At 44.1% G+C, this 18782-nt stretch overlaps 1 protein-coding gene and 1 long non-coding RNA gene across 5 annotated transcripts; one reads left to right on the top strand and one right to left on the bottom strand.

Moving 5' to 3' along the window:
• Nucleotides 1-4793: 4793 nt before the first annotated feature.
• Pou2af3 (POU class 2 homeobox associating factor 3) lies at nt 4794-14182 on the bottom strand. Of its 3 annotated transcripts, XM_052188347.1 has the most exons (5): nt 14111-14182; nt 12180-12274; nt 8448-8502; nt 6861-7090; nt 4794-5431 (listed from the first exon to the last, which is right to left on the bottom strand). In XM_052188347.1, the coding sequence occupies exons 1-5, from the start codon at nt 14115-14117 to the stop codon at nt 5057-5059; spliced, it is 762 nt and encodes a 253-aa protein (XP_052044307.1). In that variant the 5' UTR covers nt 14118-14182; the 3' UTR covers nt 4794-5056. The 3 variants fall into 3 exon arrangements, with proteins under 3 accessions (XP_052044307.1, XP_052044308.1, XP_052044310.1); XM_052188348.1 differs by lacking the exons at nt 12180-12274; nt 14111-14182 and adding an exon at nt 11424-11806; XM_052188350.1 differs by lacking the exons at nt 12180-12274; nt 14111-14182 and adding an exon at nt 9359-9421.
• Nucleotides 7372-18782, top strand: LOC127689080 (uncharacterized). Of its 2 annotated transcripts, none has more exons than XR_007978831.1 (5): nt 7372-7484; nt 8454-8606; nt 9290-9447; nt 11967-12094; nt 14033-18782. It is a non-coding gene; the product is annotated as an uncharacterized LOC127689080 (long non-coding RNA). The 2 variants fall into 2 exon arrangements; XR_007978830.1 differs by having other exon boundaries at nt 8380-8606.

Below are 18782 nucleotides of genomic sequence, written 5' to 3'. Positions count from 1 at the left end.
TTCCATGAAAACACAAGCTCCAACCTCTTGCATGGTGACCACCTTTCTCTTCTATGCAGGTTTAGAGCTATTGCTCCTTAGTTGATGTCCTTGACCATTTCTTTAACCTTTGCCACCCCTCACTGGCTATGGGTCCCTTCTTCTGAGCCCTCCATCATGAGTCTCTGAAATTAGACAGTACTGATTCCACATGGGTTTCAAGAAGAGAGGGTGAGTGAGAGGGTGTTCTGTTTTCTAGTATCAACTTTATTTTTTTTTCTTTATCCAAAAGCAACACCTTACTGAAAAAAAAAAAAGAGTTAACCAATAAGATGCAAGAGAGGAAGAGTTCAAACATAATGTACCAATATAGGCTTGAGTTCATGATCCAAAAGAAAACCACCCCTGAATTATACCTCTCATAGGAAGCCTACTTAAAGACGACCCTAATTCCCCATGGCAATTCCTGCCTTCTGGTGAGTTCTTGCACAGAACCGATCCTTTGTACAATCACAGTGAAATTCCTTACCATAATCCATAGGAGAGATGATACTGCTTGCTTTCAATCTAAGCCCTCTCCAGAATTCAGATCTCTCCTCATTAGGTGATGTTAGGACTCTGATAATCCTAGCAAAACTCTTTGCAAAGTGCTGCTCTGCCAAATGTACACAAGGGAGGGAGAGGTGATCTCACTAGGAGAGCCCTGGGGGAGTTGTGTTACTCCATGCCTAATCTACAGGATAAGGGGCAGATAGCTGTCTCCTCCTCCTACCTCCCCATTAATTACCTAGGTGACAGTAGTTGGAACACACACACACACACACACACACACACACAGGAGGGGAAGAAAGGGAGGAGGAAGGGGAGGGGAAAGAGAGAGAGAGAGACTATACTTCCATATTTCCCAAAGCCCTGAAAGATGTTCTTTGCCTATATTAAGCAAAACAAACTTTCATGTCTTGCCTAGAGAGCACAGATTCCTGTTTGCAATGAGTCTGATGCTTCATTTTCATGCAAAACTGTATTAAAAATTGTTCATATTTTTAGTCCCCACATATTGCCAAAGTCTAGTGGAAGCATAAATGTAGAAGTCAATACTCTGCCTTAAACAACATGGGTTTTAAATGGTGTCCTCTGGTCACATTAAAATCTATCTCCAAGGTTTTACAATACTTCACTGATCAAGTTCTGTTCCCGAGCAGGTCACCTCTTACTGTTATGTGCAAGAGAAGGGGTGTCAGGGTAGGGTCCCTTTCCAGAGCAGTGTTACCAGTGTGTCCTATGAGGGTGTACTGGCTAGTTTTGTGTGTCAATTTGACACAGGCTGGAATTATCACAGAGAAAGGAGCTTCAGTTGGGGAAGTGCCTCCATGAGATCCAGCTGTGGGGCATTTTCTCAATTAGTGATCAAGTGGGGAGGGCTCCTTGTGGGTGGTACCACCTTTGGGCTGGTGCTCTTGGGTTCTATAAGAGAGCAGGCTAAGCAAGCTAGGGGGAGCAAGCCAGTAAGAAACATCCCTCCATGGTCTCTGCATCAGCTCCCGTTTCCTGATCTGATTGAGTTCCAGTCCTGACTTCCTTTAGTGATGAACTGCAATGTGGAAGTGTAAGCTCAATAAACCCTTTCCTCCCCAACTTGCTTCTTGGTCATGATGTTTGTGCAGGAATAGAAACCCTGACTAAGACAGAGGGGTTTATTGTGTAGGCTCAGGAATTTGGCAATGATGATGAGACTGTGTTTATTTTGATTTTGGTTATTCATAAAGTTATTTGCATTGACAGTAGCCTAATGTGTTTTAAATATTAATCTTTTTAGATTAATGAGTTAGTAATAAAAATGCATGTATCAATAGGCAGCTCCTCTCCATCATTCAGTTGACCTTGTATATCTACAGAGGGCTATCAAATGTTTCCTTACAGGCTTAGACTAGCCACTGAGATGTCTGCTCTAGGTGTCATTGTGTGAGGTAAGAGTTTACAAACATTCACTACCTTCTATTCTGCTTCATCTTATCTCTCTTGGGTTTAAGAGTTGACCCATAATTTTAGTTTCCAGAGAACTTGAAAGCAAGTGTGTGTTCATCCAAACTGAACTTCTCACAGATATCGATTTTTAAAACTGAGTCTCTTTAATACTCACCTTTGCACTGTGAAAGCATGTACTTAGCATTAGGTTCACACTGGCAGATAATTCTAGAATAAAAGCTTTATCCATTCATTTAATAATAATTCCAACTATAATTTCATTAAATATCTTTGCTGCGTGAGGAGTCAACTAAGATACAGCTATGATGTTTATGGTGAAAGGTGAAATTCTAAAAAGATTGTTTTGCTAGGTATGGAGCACATACTGAAGAAACTTTGGGAGTTTGGACCATATCCTCGGGTGTCCTGTGTATAAGAACTCTTATTAGAAGTATTTTGACATGGGACAAATTTTTCATCTCCTTAACTCCACTCTCATCATTTATAGAACTGAGACATTAAGAATCTGATGCTAGTGTGGCTGTGTGCAGATTATAGATGATCTAGGAAGCACGGGTTCACAGAAAGAAGACAGAGCCAGTAAGTGATTAGCATTATGTTAATAGGCCCTTCCATTAAAAGACCAGACATTGACTATGCAGTGTAGGCAAAGAGCTAGGATAAACAACGTATATACTTGCAGGACATGTAGACACCTGGTCACAACCCACACTTACCTTGTCATGCTTTCTCACACTGAGACATAGGCGTGTTGTCATGTTTCCAGGCACATGCTGATGATGGTCTCTGTCAGTAGTTCTCAACCTTCCTAATGCTGTTTCTCATGTAGTGGTGACCCGCAACCATAACATTATTTCATTGCTACTTAATAACAGTAATTTTCCATGTTTATGAATTGTAATATAAATATCTGATATAGAAGATATCTGATCTCTGACTACCAAATAGGGGTCCTGACCCACAGGTTGAAAACCACTGTTCTAGACTGGTCTAGGCTGTCCTGTGTTGCTGGCAATGCACCATTTCAGGGCTTCCCTGTGAGCTATGGCAGATGTGTGGGCAGAGTTCATCCACTTAGTGATATGTTACTTGTCTGGCCTCAAATCTAAAATCTTAAGCAGTATTTTAAGGAGAAGTGTTTATCTATCTGTCTGTCAATATCTATTAGTAGTACACACACACACACACAGACACACACACAGATGAGCATGTGTGCATGCCTGAGAGAGAGAGAGAGAGAGAGAGAGAGAGAGAGAGAGAGAGAGATAAAGAAAATAAGGGTGTCACAGAAATCCTTTGTTAATACTGGAAGGAAATTGATTCAGAATATCACAAACTGATGGAGAAAAAGAAGGAAAATGGAGGAGGAGGAGGAGGAGGAAGAGGAAGGGGGAAGAGGAGAAACAGGAACAGGAGGAGAAATGGAATCTAGGGCAGAGACGTATTAACATCAATCACTGGACAGTGTTTGCTCCTCTGCTCTCTCTTGGGGTCAGCTGCTGGAGCCATACTCAATGGAGAGTATGAAGTAGCTTTGGACCACACAAAAGGTATTTGTTGACTTCAGGCCAGTATCAATTTAATTTCAAGCCATTAAAAGCCTAATTTTATTGGCACCTCAGAAAGGCAGCAATTGTTCCATCTCCATGGCACAACCATTCTTTGAGGCAGGCTAGAACTTGTCATGTTTGCCCAAGCCATAGCTAAGTCCTCAGGGAGGGAAGATATGGTGTCATTCAGAAAGCACCCCTGTCTTCTCATAAGGAGAAGGCCCCTGAGGATCAGTGAGCCAGCTTCTCCTTTTAGGCCCTCCTGCTACCCTGGGGCTTTAGCAGTTTTGGGTTCCTTTAGACTCAGGTTTGAATGCTTCCTGTCTGGGAGAATCTAGGCCATTGAATTAAGTTTTCCGAGCCCTAGGCTCTTCATGTATTCTCAGTGTTGTTATGATGAACCAATGGGACAGTGCCTGAGCAATTTGCACACAGTGGACCACACAGCAAGGGCGCAGAGAACTGTAGCTGTGGCTCCAGTATTGCACCACATATTGAAAGAGGGGACATGGGATATGCACTCCGGATTTCACCTCTATGGACTCCAGATGCCATGAGCAAACAAGATTAACGGGTGAAGTTTGACTGGTGCAGTTGGACACCGTACAAGTTTGTTCTCTTGACTTTAAAAGACAGCTGGGCTCCTCGCTAGATTGATGGAGGACTCAGACTCTTGAAAGTCAGTTGTAAACATCACAGCCAGTCTTATAAATCCCTGTGTAAGCATGTGTAAGACATATTTAGGGATCTAAGGCAGAAGTTCAGAAAGAGGGGATAAACATGAATCTAAACCCAGCACGGGGTCTACTCTACAACAGACGCCAAGGAAACAAAGTTCAATATTTGCAGAGAAAGTTGATAGAACAGTACTTTGGAAATGCAAAAGAGTTGTCTTGAGGTTGACACTGCTGTGGGTATTATTAAAGTGTGTGCTTTTGGTCACATTAACATTCCATTGACAAATGCTGGATATGAGAGGTAAGTGAGTCATCACATTTTTGTCTGATGCTGCTCCAAAATGCACATCCTTGGTTAACCAAAGCAGGCTTTTCCTTTCTCAGCATCTTAGCAATGCCTACCCCTCTATTTTATGGCATTTTGGAATTTTTCAATATATTAGAATGATTGTAATGCACAAATAAATTACGATGAAACTATTCAAGTATAGTTAGTTATTTCCTGGTTAGTTGATAATATTGAAATCAAATGATACTATTATTGGAAATTGAAAAAAACCAACACAATGTGTATTATACAAAGTTATTTATTAGTTTACAAAAGAGTTTGTTCGTTATACTGAGAAGGAAGGCACTAGCAAAATCCATACAAAAAAATTTAACAGTTGAGTGTATAAAATAAGAGTGTCACAAGACCAAGTCTGAGGGCATTGTGTCATTCCTATGCTAGCTATCAGGTGATTGAAAATAGTGAAATGTAAACCATATGTGGGGAAGTTTGTGAATGGGTTGAAAGTTTTGAAGTGTCATCTAGATGTAGTAGAGAAAGTGACACACTCATGACACATTCCAGTGTGTTTTCTATTAACTATAGCAGGCATCACAGCTTGATTCCCTCTTATAGAAATCACCAGTGGCGGCCGTTGGAGGGACCAAGTCCATACAGTCCATAGCAGAGTAGGAGAAGAACTCTGTGGTTCTGAGGGCATCCAAATGCTCTGCCTCACAGGATGCGTAGTAGCAAACAGAGGAGAGGGTGGCTGGGGAGGCATGGTTGTCCTGGGGGTGAGAAGGCCAATGCTGGCAGAAATAGCCTTCTTCTGGGAGGCTGGAGTGTAGGGGATCCAGAGAAGGAGGAGAGGTGTAATTTTCTGGAGTGTAAGAAGGCAGCTGAGCTGGTGAGTAACTGCAGTCAAAGGAGCCAGAGAGACTGGAGGAATCTGAAGGCGATCCTGGAATCTAGAGAAACGAAAACCAGGGAACAAAAAGCTCAGTCACTTAGACAGGATTAAAGGAATTGAGCAGTGTGGATTTACTCGTGCAAAGTGAGAAAATTAGGGCTAAGAATGAGCCTCAAACCCTTAACCTAAGTCCTTGGAAGTAATCTCATTTGCAGACTGTGATTTCATGACACCGCATCCCAGATTTCTTTTTCTCTTTCCCAACAATCAATTGCCTTGCTCCACTGCCTTCCTTTGTTAAAACCTTGCAGGATGTTTTGTTCTTAAACCACGAAATCTCACTGTGTCTCAGGTCACCTGCAGCACGTCAGATGGTGCTGCATGCCACAGTAGACACTGCAGGTGGCACCGTGGGCGTTTCTTCACGCCCTTGACCATGAGGAGTCAGGTAAACACACAGAAGTAGAACCTAAGTCTTCTGTGGGCCCAGCATCTACAACACGCAAGGATGAGAAACTGCACACCCTCCTGTCACCAGTGTGTTCCCCTGATAGCTGCCAGAGATCTAACACATCTTAAGCACGTTTACAGTGGCCAACCTTGGAACCTGAGCAGAAACTGCCTTTTATGTCCCTATGAAAATATGCATGCCCATTCTGTAGAGTTTCTTTCCTATCTTCTCTAAATTCAGGTTCCCCTAATAATAGACTTTTGACAAATGAAAAAGAAAAGTATTCATATTTCTTCCTTACAAAGTTTTTTAAAGAAGTATAAATCCCTAAGACATTAAAAACAGCAGTCTTACTCATTTTAAAGAAAGCACAGTTTTGATCATTTGAGATCCATCAAGAAGAGAAAATCTAAATTCTTTTAAAGATTAGGATTGCTTTATCTTGTTTAGAAAAAGGGTCTCATGTAGCCTAGGCTATACCTCAACTCTTTATTTAGCTGAGACTGACTTTGAACTCCTAGTCCTCTTATCCATGCCTCCCAAGTGCTTAGATTAAGGCATATACCATATGTTTAAATATTAACCATCTCAGGCTTAAATAAGTTCTTTTGCCTGTGGCAGCCCAAACCAGCCAGTAAGTAGAGCCAGTTCTGCAGTTAAGCCAGGTCCCATTACAATGTTGGTGTCACATCTAAGTAGCCTCGATCCATTTCAAGGACTTAAAAATCTAAGGGCTATTGTTGAAACTATTGAATTCCAAATAAACAGATGTCTTAACAGATGTGTTTTTTTTTTTTTAAGAGTAGCACCTTTTTATTGCCAGACGTCCATTTAAATGGGAAGTCATAATACGTGCATTCAAAAGGTTTATGTCCATCACAGTGCCCACACATTGAACTTTAAAATGCTTCCCTGACTATTTCCTGGTTGATAACATTTGTATGCTTTCTCACGAGATGATGCAAACACTTCTACAAAGCATCTCTACCCTGCAGTTAGCAAGTATCAGGCTCCAGGAAGGATGCAGATGAATTACCAGGCTCTGGGTATGGCAGAAAGGGGCCACTTGACAGCTCTCTGGGAAATAGTGGGGATCAATTTGTGCAGAGTTGAGCAAAGGCTCCGGGAGTGTGTCTGTCTGAAGGTAGGACTCGAAGATCTGGTCGAGGCAGCTAGGACTTTCTTCACAAGAGACACAGGTGGAAAATTCTCGGGCTTGAAAATAACTGGGCGTGGAAGACATTGGTTCAGGCTCAAAATACAGTCCTAGAAGAAAAAAAGGGAAATGATTTTGGCTTTAAAATTGCAAAATAGGCTTGGATAGAGTTTTCTTCTAGTTATTATATCTAGAGGGAAGTTTGGGAAATTCCTTATAAGTAAACACTTTTGGAATTTGGACTGTGTGAGTTGTGTTAGGTTAATCCAAGGCCCAGAGAAATTAATCTGATCAGTAACATGATAGATAGCTCTCAATATGGTTAGGCTGAAATAAAAGAATGCATGTGGCCCAGCCAGTATCTAAATGCCACATTCAAGGAAGAGCACAAGCCTCCGCCTTTGGGGCTATAAAAGCATTAATGACTAAACTCCATCTGCAGCTCAAGGAAACTTCTCTGATGAATTTATTGGTGGTGGTGGGGAACCTTTGGGAAACCTTCTGGTACTACTACACTCTTGTTGCTTACCTAAACTTTTCATGTAGGAACTTAAATTGTTGAGAAGAGGGTTTTGAGAAATGATATAAACAGTGATGTGCATGCTAAATTTGGAAGCTTAGCATGTAGCATAAGCTATTACAAGCTTAGCATGTACAAATTAATAATAGCACCTAGCTCAGAAGTACAAAGAGCAGAACTGTCTGATTTGTGGACACGTTAAGGTGAGGGTACAATGGGGAAAAATATGATAGAGAACAATTAGGATAATCTGAAAAAAGCATTGCCCCCTTTCCAGTTAATCCGAATATCCCCAGTGTGTGATAATCAGCCTTAAAGGTTCTAAGTGTGGGGAGGGGAGGTCTAGAGGGAGCCCATTAAAGGTCTCAGGTTCCTTTCAGGTTCAGTTAAAGTGACGTTTGGTGGCGACTGCCATAGGCACAGGCTTCCTTCTATAGACCTCCTTAACTTCGTAGCTGCTGGGTGGCATAGGAAGGACTGTTTGTGTAATAGACTTATTTGTTTGGGGCTGGGAAAACTTAACACTTGTTTGAAAGGCTTTCTGGGAAGAAAGTAGAGAGTGGGAAGGAAGCCTCTGTCGACCACAAGCTAAGTAAGCAAGAGCGAAGGCATTGTGTAGGATGGTCTGATTGCAGCCCATACCACACCAAGAGAAGATGAGAAGATTCTAAAGCAAACCCTGATTTTATAGTGAAGTCGAGTTGCTTGGAGACCAGCAACTGGGATACATGGAAAGGACAGAGTCTTGGTACAGAGTAGACAGTTCAGAATGAAGACATAACTGAGTCTCTCTTTCCTTTCTGGGCTTGCATCTGGAGTCACCTTCTGATTGGTTGGATTCCAATTAAATGGTGGTGCCTCTCTTAACCCCTGAATCAGGCTCTGAAGGGCTTCTGAGATGGACTTTTGAAAGGGTTTGAGGAAATCGTAAAGCTGGCTGTACTGACCTGCAGGCGATGGCGTGGTGGTGTCTGGAAGGTGGATACTGCTGCTTCCTGACAGCTGTCAAGGCAAGAAGAGGAACTTGAAGCAATGGGAAGGGCTGCACTTCCCCACTGGGGAAGCTGGGCAGGGAATTGGATGGGGACAGCTGCTTCTGTTCTGCGGTAAGCCTTCTTCTAAGAACACTGGACTTTAAACACAGCCAACACTATAGTTGAGATTTGCCTTTTTGTTTGCTTACTTGGGCATTGTTTCCCCCTGAATATCAGATTCCTTGATAAAATGTTAAGTTATTAATTTTGATAAGGTTTAATGTAAGTCATTTTTTTTGTAACAGAAATAGGACAATTCAAGAAAAGCCAGCAAGCAGCCTTTCTATTAAGCAATTTATTTTATAATGAGTAAGAGTTAACATTTACTTAAACCATCTATGACTATAGTCAATACATTTTCTTCAAGTTTGTACCTACTACTTGGTTTCTTTGTCCTAGGAATTAATTTTCTCTAAAGAAATAAGTAATAATTAGACATTGTTCCTAGATTTCTTGAATATGAGAGGCTAAAATATTCACATTTATGGCCTTTAAAATATAAGAAAACATTTTGAAGTATTTAGTGATTCAGAGCCTATAACCATTTGAATTCATAGCCAGAAAAATAGTTCTTTGCAAATTAAAATTTTTTTCTATTTTCCATATAATTTGCTTTTTAAAATTACAGTACCTAAATACTGAAAATTCATGGGGCTGAGCCTTTCAAATATTTAAAGTCAAGCAGCTTGTCATTTCCAGTTGAAAGGACAATTATGCTGACCAAGTAATCCAGGTTATCTTTTTTTTTCTTTTAGATTTCAGGTGGTGGCTTTAAAGTTTAAAGGGCCCATGGCTGCTGCTCTGGGCTAGGAAGGGAAGCTCACCACTCCTCTGTTGGGCTGCAGGGGTAGACTCACTCCAGTTCTCTGAACCACTGCAAGCACTGCACAGCCAGCCACTGCTCAAACAGGAGGTGTGTTAATTTTGTAAACGATCCAGGCTGTAATGTCGTGAACCAGGAAGCTAGAGGCCTTTACCAGCTCTTTATGCAAATATTTGGCTGCAGCTTGAGCTGAAGGACTTGGAAGGAGGTTTTTTTTTTTTTTTTTTTTTTTTTTTTAATCTGCTTCTTCATTGTAGAGCTTGATTTTAACCCCCTGTTTCCCCCATTGACCTGTTTGCTTGCTTCCCTGTTATCCTGTTATCTCCTGGAGGTATGTTTACAATGTCCTATTTGATATTATCTTTCTGGCCCTTGGTTCACTTTCTGCCTTGCTCCCAGAATACAAAGAATGGCGCCTCTCTTATTTCAAACAGCACACACATCCACAATCGACAATATATAAAAGTGCATTAAGCCTATTAAAACAAAACAAAGGAAAACGAGTGGTTAAAAAGAAGAAAGGTAAATTTTATCTTAGGTAAGCACCAACTCAAGTTTCTCTTTACCCCAAGGGCAAAGAAGTGGTGTGTGTGTGTGTGTGTGTGTGTGTGTGTGTGTGTACTGATAAGGCTGAAAAAAATTTAAATTAACTGTACTGCCAGTCTGACATGTATTCTTTCTTCTGCTACAACCTGAGACTTAGATATCTACCTTAGTCTATAACTGCCACTCGTGATTGGTTTCTTAAAGTTTCAAACAGTTATTATTCTAATTTCATAGCAAATTAAGGCAGATTTATCCTTCATTTGCAGTATTTGGTACAATTCATTCTCTCTTGGATTACTGTTTCCTAGAGATGTCTTTTAATGTTGGACCAAGTTGGATGCAGTCTCTGTTAAGCTAGAAAGGTCTGCATGGAGCAAGCACACATTATTCTCCCTGGGATGCTATCTACCACCCTCGCTGACTGGGTACACTGTAGCAGCAGTCCCAGAATCCCCAAATCCTTCTGTTTGCTCTCACTCAGAAAGAGATTTTACATCTGGGTCTCCTACTGACATTCTATGTGCATGACTCCTGTGAGCTGGAAAGGGCAGTGATGAGAACTTTCTAGAAAGCAGAGTAGAGCACATTCCAGCAAGCAGCGTATGCTCTTGACAGACATTGGTTCTGAAGGCTTGCTTCATTCTCATGGGGAACTCAGAAAATGCCAAATCAGACTTCTCTCCAGGACAGAGCCTGGTTAAGTACCGAGGGGAAATCCTTCCTCTTGCCCTATACTCCGCTATGAGCCAAGGGTGATCAGACCAATTATAAGGACCTGACAGCCACAGGATTGCTTTGCCGAAATGGGATGCTCTGGATAGAGCTGGAGCTGAGTTCTACCAAAGCTCCTGGTCCTGGTTTTATTAATGCTATAGCTATGAGCCATTGAGGTTATTACGACCTCTGTTAGTGTGGATGGCTCTGCAGAAAGATGTGTTTAGAGAGCCAACACTGAAAAATAAGATGATCTTGTTTCTACCTTTATCTTGTTACTAACTTCAAGACGTTGGATCTTAGCTGTCATGGAGGAATACAGATTTCTGATCTATTATGTTATCTGATCATTATAATCAAATGAAATATATATATATATATATATATATATATATATATATATATATATATATATACTTTGAACAAATAATCACTACAAATCCCCCTTTGTATTGTAAGGACATTCTACTATTGCCTGAAATTCTAAACAGGGACAACTAATTTCTCTAGTTGTATGTATCAAATCTTAGCAAGTATACTTGAACTCTAAGTTCTGAGAGAAAGGTATAATATACATTAGTGTAAACTCCCTATCCATCCTTGGTCGGAATTTATTTTAGGGATCTGTAGAGCATTCACTGTGGAGAACACCCCTAAGCACTTATTTAACCTTTATACAACCCTACTAGCTTTCAACTGAAAGGTTAGGGGACCAGACAAAAAAGACTCTAGTAAGTCAATGTGTTGGTGGACATGTGCCACAGAGTTACTGAGAACTAAGCCCAGGCACTGGCTCAGAAACCTACCTCACCATCCCTCCATAGTTTCTCCCTCCTATTGCTTGAGGTGCCAAAGTCCCATTCATGAGGTCCTACACGGAGCTGGAACAGGATCATATGCTGATGAGACCAGTAATAACATAGATGGTTGGAATCCTGTCTGAACTTTCCCCCACACCCACACCTACCAACAAACAATAACAGTGTCACGTGCAGACACTCTTCCCATTGAACTCTTTCTTGGTGGACAAGCACGCCTAGTTTACATGGTCCTGCAGCTACCCCGAGCACTCAGGTAACGAATGTGAGGTGTCAGGGTGCCTTATGACTACCCAGACCAGTTCTGTAATAGTTTTGTGTTTTCTGGAGATAGAGAGGCCTTTTCTTCTAGAGACTTCCAGTGACTGGTGATTTTTCATATACATGACCTCAGAGCTTAAATTACAGAGAACCTATGTGGGTTTCTGGGAGAGATTTTTTTTTTCAATCAGTTTGTGGGGACTGTGCCTATACTCTCTCTTAACACTGTAAAAACATACTTAACCTGTTGGCTGCCTCTCTCCCTTGCAGAGGACCAGGAAGCCTTCCCCACTGGGCTAGAGCAATGAGATGAGCCTCCCACAGTCCCGAGCCCTACACCAGATCCTACATGTTTTTGTGGCTGTCTGTGGTGACCTGGGATGAAGCTGGGACCAGATGTAAGAATCCCTGAGCAGGGCTGTCTCTGCAGGTGGCCTCCACATCTTCCCTGACACAGGGCTGAATGGAGAAGGTGCTGCTTACTGTTGCCCCGGAGGCGGCCTGGTGCGCCCTTCTCTGCTGCAGAAGCTCTTTCACGGTCATCTTCACACGGACGCCCTGATACACCTTAGGTTTTTCTGGGGAGAGGTAACAAGGTCAGGGGTCAATTCCAAAGCTTGGGTGTCAAGGGAATACTGTGAGGGTTCCCTTGGTAAGGCTAGGACACCCAAGGCCAAGTTTCCACCTTTGCAGAACACATAAAGAGAATGAAAGAAAGAAAGAAAGAAAGAAAGAAAGAAAGAAAGAAAGAAAGAAAGAAAAGATAACTTTAGAAAGCACCCACATTTCTCAAACTAGAAAATGTGAACACAGGCAGGTACTTCAGGGTCCTGGGGGGAACAGTTCCTGTGACATCTATGAAGTTATTCACCCCTAGCTGGGCCCCATCCTCGGGACAGTACAAGCTGTTCTGCTCTGGAATGTGGAGGAAGGTCAAACAAGCCTGCTATTTTGGCTATGATAGTAAAATCAGGGATTCTGGCTCAGCTTGTGAATCTGGGGGTGCTCTCTATTTACAACTGACCTTGCAGACCTCACCATAATGTCATATTGTAAAACGACACTCCCCTTCCCCCACTCCCCACTCCCCCACTGTATTCCTCTATCAGTCCAGGCATGGCTTCTGGGGAAGTACAACCTTTAATTATAGTGCCCTGGGTCTGGAAGCCAGCCCTGAGACAAGCTGCAGGAGTCCGGGCAGTCTGTCCTGGTCCTGCACTGACCCCAGAAAAGGGGCCAACTTTGGGGAAATGTTCTCTTGTCGGTTCTTTCTCTTTTTCAAAAATGTCTTTTCTTCCTCACCCCCTTTCTCCCTCTAATCTTCGACTCTGTCGCTCTCTTCATCTCTTCCCACCCCCTCCCTTTCCGGTGCAGGTGGTTGGAGAACTCCGCCGCGGAGAGTTCTCCAGCCGCTGCTCTTGAGCAAAGGCATCCTGAGGCTCCCTAGGACCGCGCAGTCGCCTGGAGGCAGCCCTCCGGAAGGGGCCGCCCCTGAGCCGGCAGAGCTGGGCCGGAGGCCTGGGAGAGCCCAAGTGGCCCGCCAGGCTAGGCGGGGGTCGGCTGGGAGGGACCGGTGACAGCCCGGGGGTCCCCGGCAGAGCGCAGTGAGTAGGTCTGGCTGGTTGTTAGGCCAGGCTAGACCCGCATAGGGTTTGACCAGTGTGACTCCCACCCCGACCTTGACCCTGGAGAGGGCGCTTTTTAGTCGCACGGGGAGGGGCGGAGCACAGTGGCCCCTGGCCTAGCTTTTGACGACAGTACCAGGCCACCAGCGCCTCGCCTGGTTAGTGTAGGGACCGCGGCTGGACAGCAGGGAGACCCCAGCCACCAGCCAGATCCTGAGAGCTAGGATCCCCTAGGAAAGTTAGTGCCCTGTTCTTCCCGGTCCGGTTGTCTTGCTGCAGTGCCAGGACGCGCCCACTCCGCTCCAGGCTCCTTCCCTCCCATCCCCATTGACTGGGTCGGCTCTGGGATCTGCAGGCTGCGGGGGCGCGCCTCGGGGTCCACGCGGAACCAGCCCCAGCCCAGCTCCCTGCCGGTGCGTCCTGCTCCAGTCCCCGGGCTCACCGTGAGCCTCTAGCTCCCCCGCGCCGCCGCTTCTGGGCTCACAAGGTCGGCGCCTCCAAATTCCCAGGACGCCAAGGTGGAAAAGTGAAAGGACAGGCAGGGGCGTGGGGGACACGATTGTCCGGAGTGGCCTTATGGGTCTCTGGGCCTCTGCTCTGGGGAGCCGGCACCCAGAGGGAGCCGACGACGCAGCGGGCTCGCGTCCTCTCTGGATCCATGCCCGACCCTGACTATTATTCCCTGACTTTGTGCCTCTCTGTTATACGCAGGAAAAGCAGAGGAAATACACTCGGATCCAAGTGCCCCTGGCCCTCATGACCCGACCCCTGGAGAAGCATCTGAGTTACCCGACATCCTGGTCAGCAGGAGCTGGGCCGGAGACTGGATGCTGCAGCTTCAGAGACTCAGCACCTAGGAAGGCTCCTGTGCAGGGAAAAAGGCAGAGATGCGACATTTTTAAAGTTTCACAAAACACGAGGCAGCACCCAGGTCCCTGGATCAGGAGACACACAGAATTAATGTTTTATACCTTCGGGTATAGGTTTGAGTTTTCCCCCCCTCATGCCAAGTATTTAAAACCTCTAGAAACCCATGATTTGACAATCAATGATTGCGCGATACTTTCAATTTGAATATTCAAAGGCTTAACAAAATGGACTATCTTCTGCAGAAATCCTGCACACAGGCACCCCACAGAGAGTCCAGAGAAACAGAGAGTGAGGTCCCTTTGGGTCCTGACCCTTGCTTTTCTTCTATTTTAAACATTTTGTCCACCTGCTCACAGACAGAGCAGGTGTCCTCAAAGATGCTCTATGTCAGTGCCTCAAAGGCTGCTCAGAAGCCCCCACTGACCTGGGCTGTGCCCGGTGGACCACCTGAGCCAGGTTGGACAGCCACACTGAATCTCACTTGTCCAGTTTCCAGTTTAAGGGGGAAACCTCAAGTTTTGGAGAGTGAACATGGCAGACAGAGGGTGTGGCACAGCAAAGAGTCACTTTGGGCCCAGGCTGCAGGCCAGAGGACATCGGAGGCTGAAGCTTGCCACTTTGTATTCCTCTGGCCCTGCCTGGCCACAAGGTTTCCCTGTCTGCATCCTCCCTCATGCTAGGCCACAGACACTGAGGATCCAGCAAGCAGTCCTTGTACATCAGCGCTCATTTTGCTCTTCGGAGCTCTGGACCATCATAGCTGTCCTGAGATGTCCATGCCTAGACCATCTAAGCTTCCTTTAGGCCAGGATTCCACTGCTGCATTGAGGCAAGCTCTATTCCAATGTTTTGGCTTGTTTTTGATTCCTCGAACCCCAGCCTTTTTACCTCATAGAACTCCTGCTTCTTTTAGAGGAAGGGTGTGGGTTTTTAAAATTTTATTACTATTACCATTATTATTATTATTATTATTATTATTATTATTATTATTGGAAGGCTCTGAAGAGAGAGGGAGGAAGAATTTGGAGTCAAGCTGTCTTCTTGGACGCCTCACAGATAACGTAGGCCCGTGCTGATGTGTATTTCTGAAGCTCTGCCTGAGTCGCTCTTTGTCCTGTGATTTGAAGGATGAAGAGACTGGAGTGATATTTCCATATCAGGAAATATTTCATGTCAGGTCAAGATGTCACAGGGAGACAAAAGGGTCCCCTTTGCAAATAACTAGGATATTTCCAAGAATGCAGGTAAAGTGATGGTATAGACCTCTATTCTTTAATCCCCGAGTTGTCTGAAGTGCAAACAAAACAAAACAAAACAAAAAACCAACCAACCAAACAAAAGCCCATAAAAGCAAGCTTTAGATTCAAAAGCCTTTAGAAAAATATCTGAAAAATTAAAATATATCGGATATAGTATATTAGATATAGAGTATATAACAAACAGCTCAGCTAAAGGTTCTCTGGGGATGATAAATGCATGCTGGGGTAGACCTGTCTGCCAGGCAGGTGGGAGCCACATATCTGGGAAAGAGTCAGGGCTGGGGACTCTTGAGGTAGCATCTGGTGGTGGAGAGTAGGGGGAGATGTTGTTGTACTTGGTCCAGCTGGTGTTTATCAGCCACTGGAACCTATTTCTGCAAAGATAGGCCTGAGGACCAGACCAGAGAAAGGACCACAGGATCTGAGAGAAACCATCTCCCTGGCACTACATCCTCCCTTCCTCTAGTCAATGTTTTTCTTTTCTCATTCTTTTACACTAAATATTTTTCTTCAGCTCTCCTTTCACATAGAAATGAGCATAGGTGGCCTGAGCTCCTAGTTTTCCCTTGATATATCAAGGACATTGAAGCTGATTGGGTTCTCCAGAGAGAACACAGACTGGAAGACATAGGCTCTTTAGAAGCCTGGTGACTACAGAGGTAACAATGAGCAAAGAAATCTGTATTCCTTTCTCCCAGAAGTCTTTGCCTGAGCCATGGTTAACATCCTGGGGGCATTTATGTGCTAGTGCAGTTCCTGAGGTTCAGAGTCTGATCATGTTGCTGACAAATAACTTCAGAAAACTATTTCCACAGGCCCATTTTGAGAATCTTCCCTGTGCTATCTATACTTCAGGTCAGCTCAACATTCAGGAGGTGAACGTTTGGATTCTTATTCTTGTAACGGAAAAACCTACGTACAGACATTTCAGAGCCAAAGCTATGCTTCAGGAGGAAGGAGACAATACTTTCTCAGTAGATCCCCTTTGTATCTCTCTCTCTGTCTCTGTGAGATGTGTGTGTGTGTGTTCGCGTATGTGTCTGTGTGGTGATGATATCTAGAGCAGCCAGCCATTTTTGCTTTGAAACTCCAAATGCCTATAAAACTCAGTACCCTTCTTGATTGCTTGCTCACTTGCTCATTTATCCATCCACCCACCCACCCACCCATCCATCCATGCATCCATCCATCCACCCACCCATCCACGCATCTATCCATCCACCCATCCACCCATCCACCCATCCACCCATCCACCCATCCACCCATCCATCCATCCATCCACCCATCCACCCATCCATCCATCCATCCATCCATCCATCCATCCATCCATCCACCCACTCACCCATCCATGCATCCACCCTTCCACCCATCCACCCATCCATGCATCCATGCATCCATCCATCCACCCATCCACGCATCCATCCATGCATCCATCCATCCACCCATCCATGCATCCATCCATCTATCCATCCATCCATCCATCCATCCATCCATCCATCCATCCATGCATCCATCCATCCATTCACCCATCCATCTATCCATCCATCCATCCATCCATCCATCCATCCATCCATCCACCCATCCATGCATTCACCCATCCATGCATCCATCCATCTATCCATCCATCCATCCATCCATCCATCCACCCATCCATGCATTCACCCCCCCCCCACCCATGCATGCATCCATCTGTCTGTCTATCTCGGTGTTGAGATAGAACCCAGAGCATGCTGGGTAAGCAGTCTACAACAGAGCTACATCCCTAGCTCAGAATCCACATCCTGGGTGCCAGGCCAGTGTTGCATAGTAACAGAACTGGTGTTCAGACTTTTGTAAATATCACCCAAAGCCCTTGCTGTGTTATCAGTGTGTCCAAGGGACTGAAGACTGCAGCATGCTGATGACAGAATATTCCAGAAACATGCAGTCCTGAAGAAGCAACTGGCTAATAGTGAGGATAAGCTGGTCATTATGCTGACTGTAGTTTGTGGTTGTCCAACCAGAACCCTCTTCCTGGTGGCTTATTGCTTCTGGGATGCCTCCCTGAAGGCCCAATAATCCCTCTGAGGTTGTAAAAAAAATGGGGGTCTGGTCTTCTGTCACAGCCCCTTCATTTATAACATTATCTTAATGCTGGATGTGGGAGAGGCTATTGAAATGCTGAGAGGGAGTAGCATCATGACCAGTGGCTTTCTAGCTTGTAGTTCCATTGCTGGCTCATAGGAAAGTCTGTGTGGAGGAGATGGGTCTCACTATTTGTAAGGCGGATTTTGCCTTTAAATGAGTTATAATCCACTGAGATGTTCATTCCTTGAGCACCAGGTGGGTGCCAGGCACAGTAATGAGTACCAGGGGTACAAAGATAATAAGCCTTGGTTTCTGCCAGCAATGGCTCCATTCTCCCATGTGCTCACTACCATTTTCCTATTGTTGGTTCATTTGCACATTCATTCATTCACTCATTCATTTACTCATCCATCGATTCATTCATTCACCATTTATTCAATCACCATATGTTAATTGCCCTGACTGATCCAGTACTTCCTTTTCACCCAAGCCTTCTTTCCTTAAAGCCCCTGTCCATAGTTTTCCCCATCCTTCCTAAATCAGCTTTTCAGATCTTTGCTTTTCCATGCCACAAACTCAGAAATCCTTTTGTTTGTCACTGACCCTCCTAAATTCAGCAGCACCCAGGGTGAGTGGATGCGCATTGTTAATGAGTGAAGTTGAACGTTTTTAATTGCATGCAAATGACACTGCACAGCCTTGTGTTCTGCCCTCCGAAACAGGTTTTATTAAACGTAGACATGTGCATATTAAAAGGCCTTCAGTGTAAAGAAAAGGTGTAGTTATTCCTTCCAAATTTGACTATAGCCCTACATTTTCTTTAGTAATGCAAAGTTCTTTTGTCACCTCAGTGTTGGGACACTGTTACCAAGTGTTGTGGGAAATATCAAGTTCCAAAATGTTGACGACATAGAAGAAGCAAGTATTTATGGGTCCTTGGGAAGCACGTTTATGGGTCCATGTGTCAGTGACCAAGAAGACTAGGAGATGGAGGTTGTGTAGTAATGTACACATAGTCAGTCTTTCCCCATAGTCTGTATTCAGAATTTAGACTTTCCTTTAAGAAAAGGTTATGATGAGCCAACCTTTGATCATTTATTATTTATATAGGAAAAGTACCATACCATACTGCTTACAAACTTACTGTTTTACTTATAACATTTTTATTGCACCATACTTCTAACAAAAAAAATGTATCAAGAATGTTGTCGTGCAAAGCTGTGAATATTTCACCAAAGTTGGGAAATAAAATGGCTGAGTGATCA

The sequence above is a fragment of the Apodemus sylvaticus genome, chromosome 7 (genome assembly GCF_947179515.1).
Source record: "Apodemus sylvaticus chromosome 7, mApoSyl1.1, whole genome shotgun sequence".
In the NCBI taxonomy this organism is placed as follows: Eukaryota; Metazoa; Chordata; class Mammalia; order Rodentia; family Muridae; genus Apodemus; species Apodemus sylvaticus.
The sequence above is the reverse complement of the archived record's forward strand: the minus strand, read 5'-3'. Positions and strand labels throughout refer to the sequence as shown.

Coding starts and splice junctions, on each gene's coding strand:
- Pou2af3 (XM_052188347.1), bottom strand. Junction 8,503..12,179: donor AGGCCGCCTCCGGGGCAACA/GTAAGCAGCACC, acceptor TTGCCTTGACAG/CTGTCAGGAAGCAGCAGTAT. Junction 5,432..6,860: donor TCTGCCATACCCAGAGCCTG/GTAATTCATCTG, acceptor TCGTTTCTCTAG/ATTCCAGGATCGCCTTCAGA.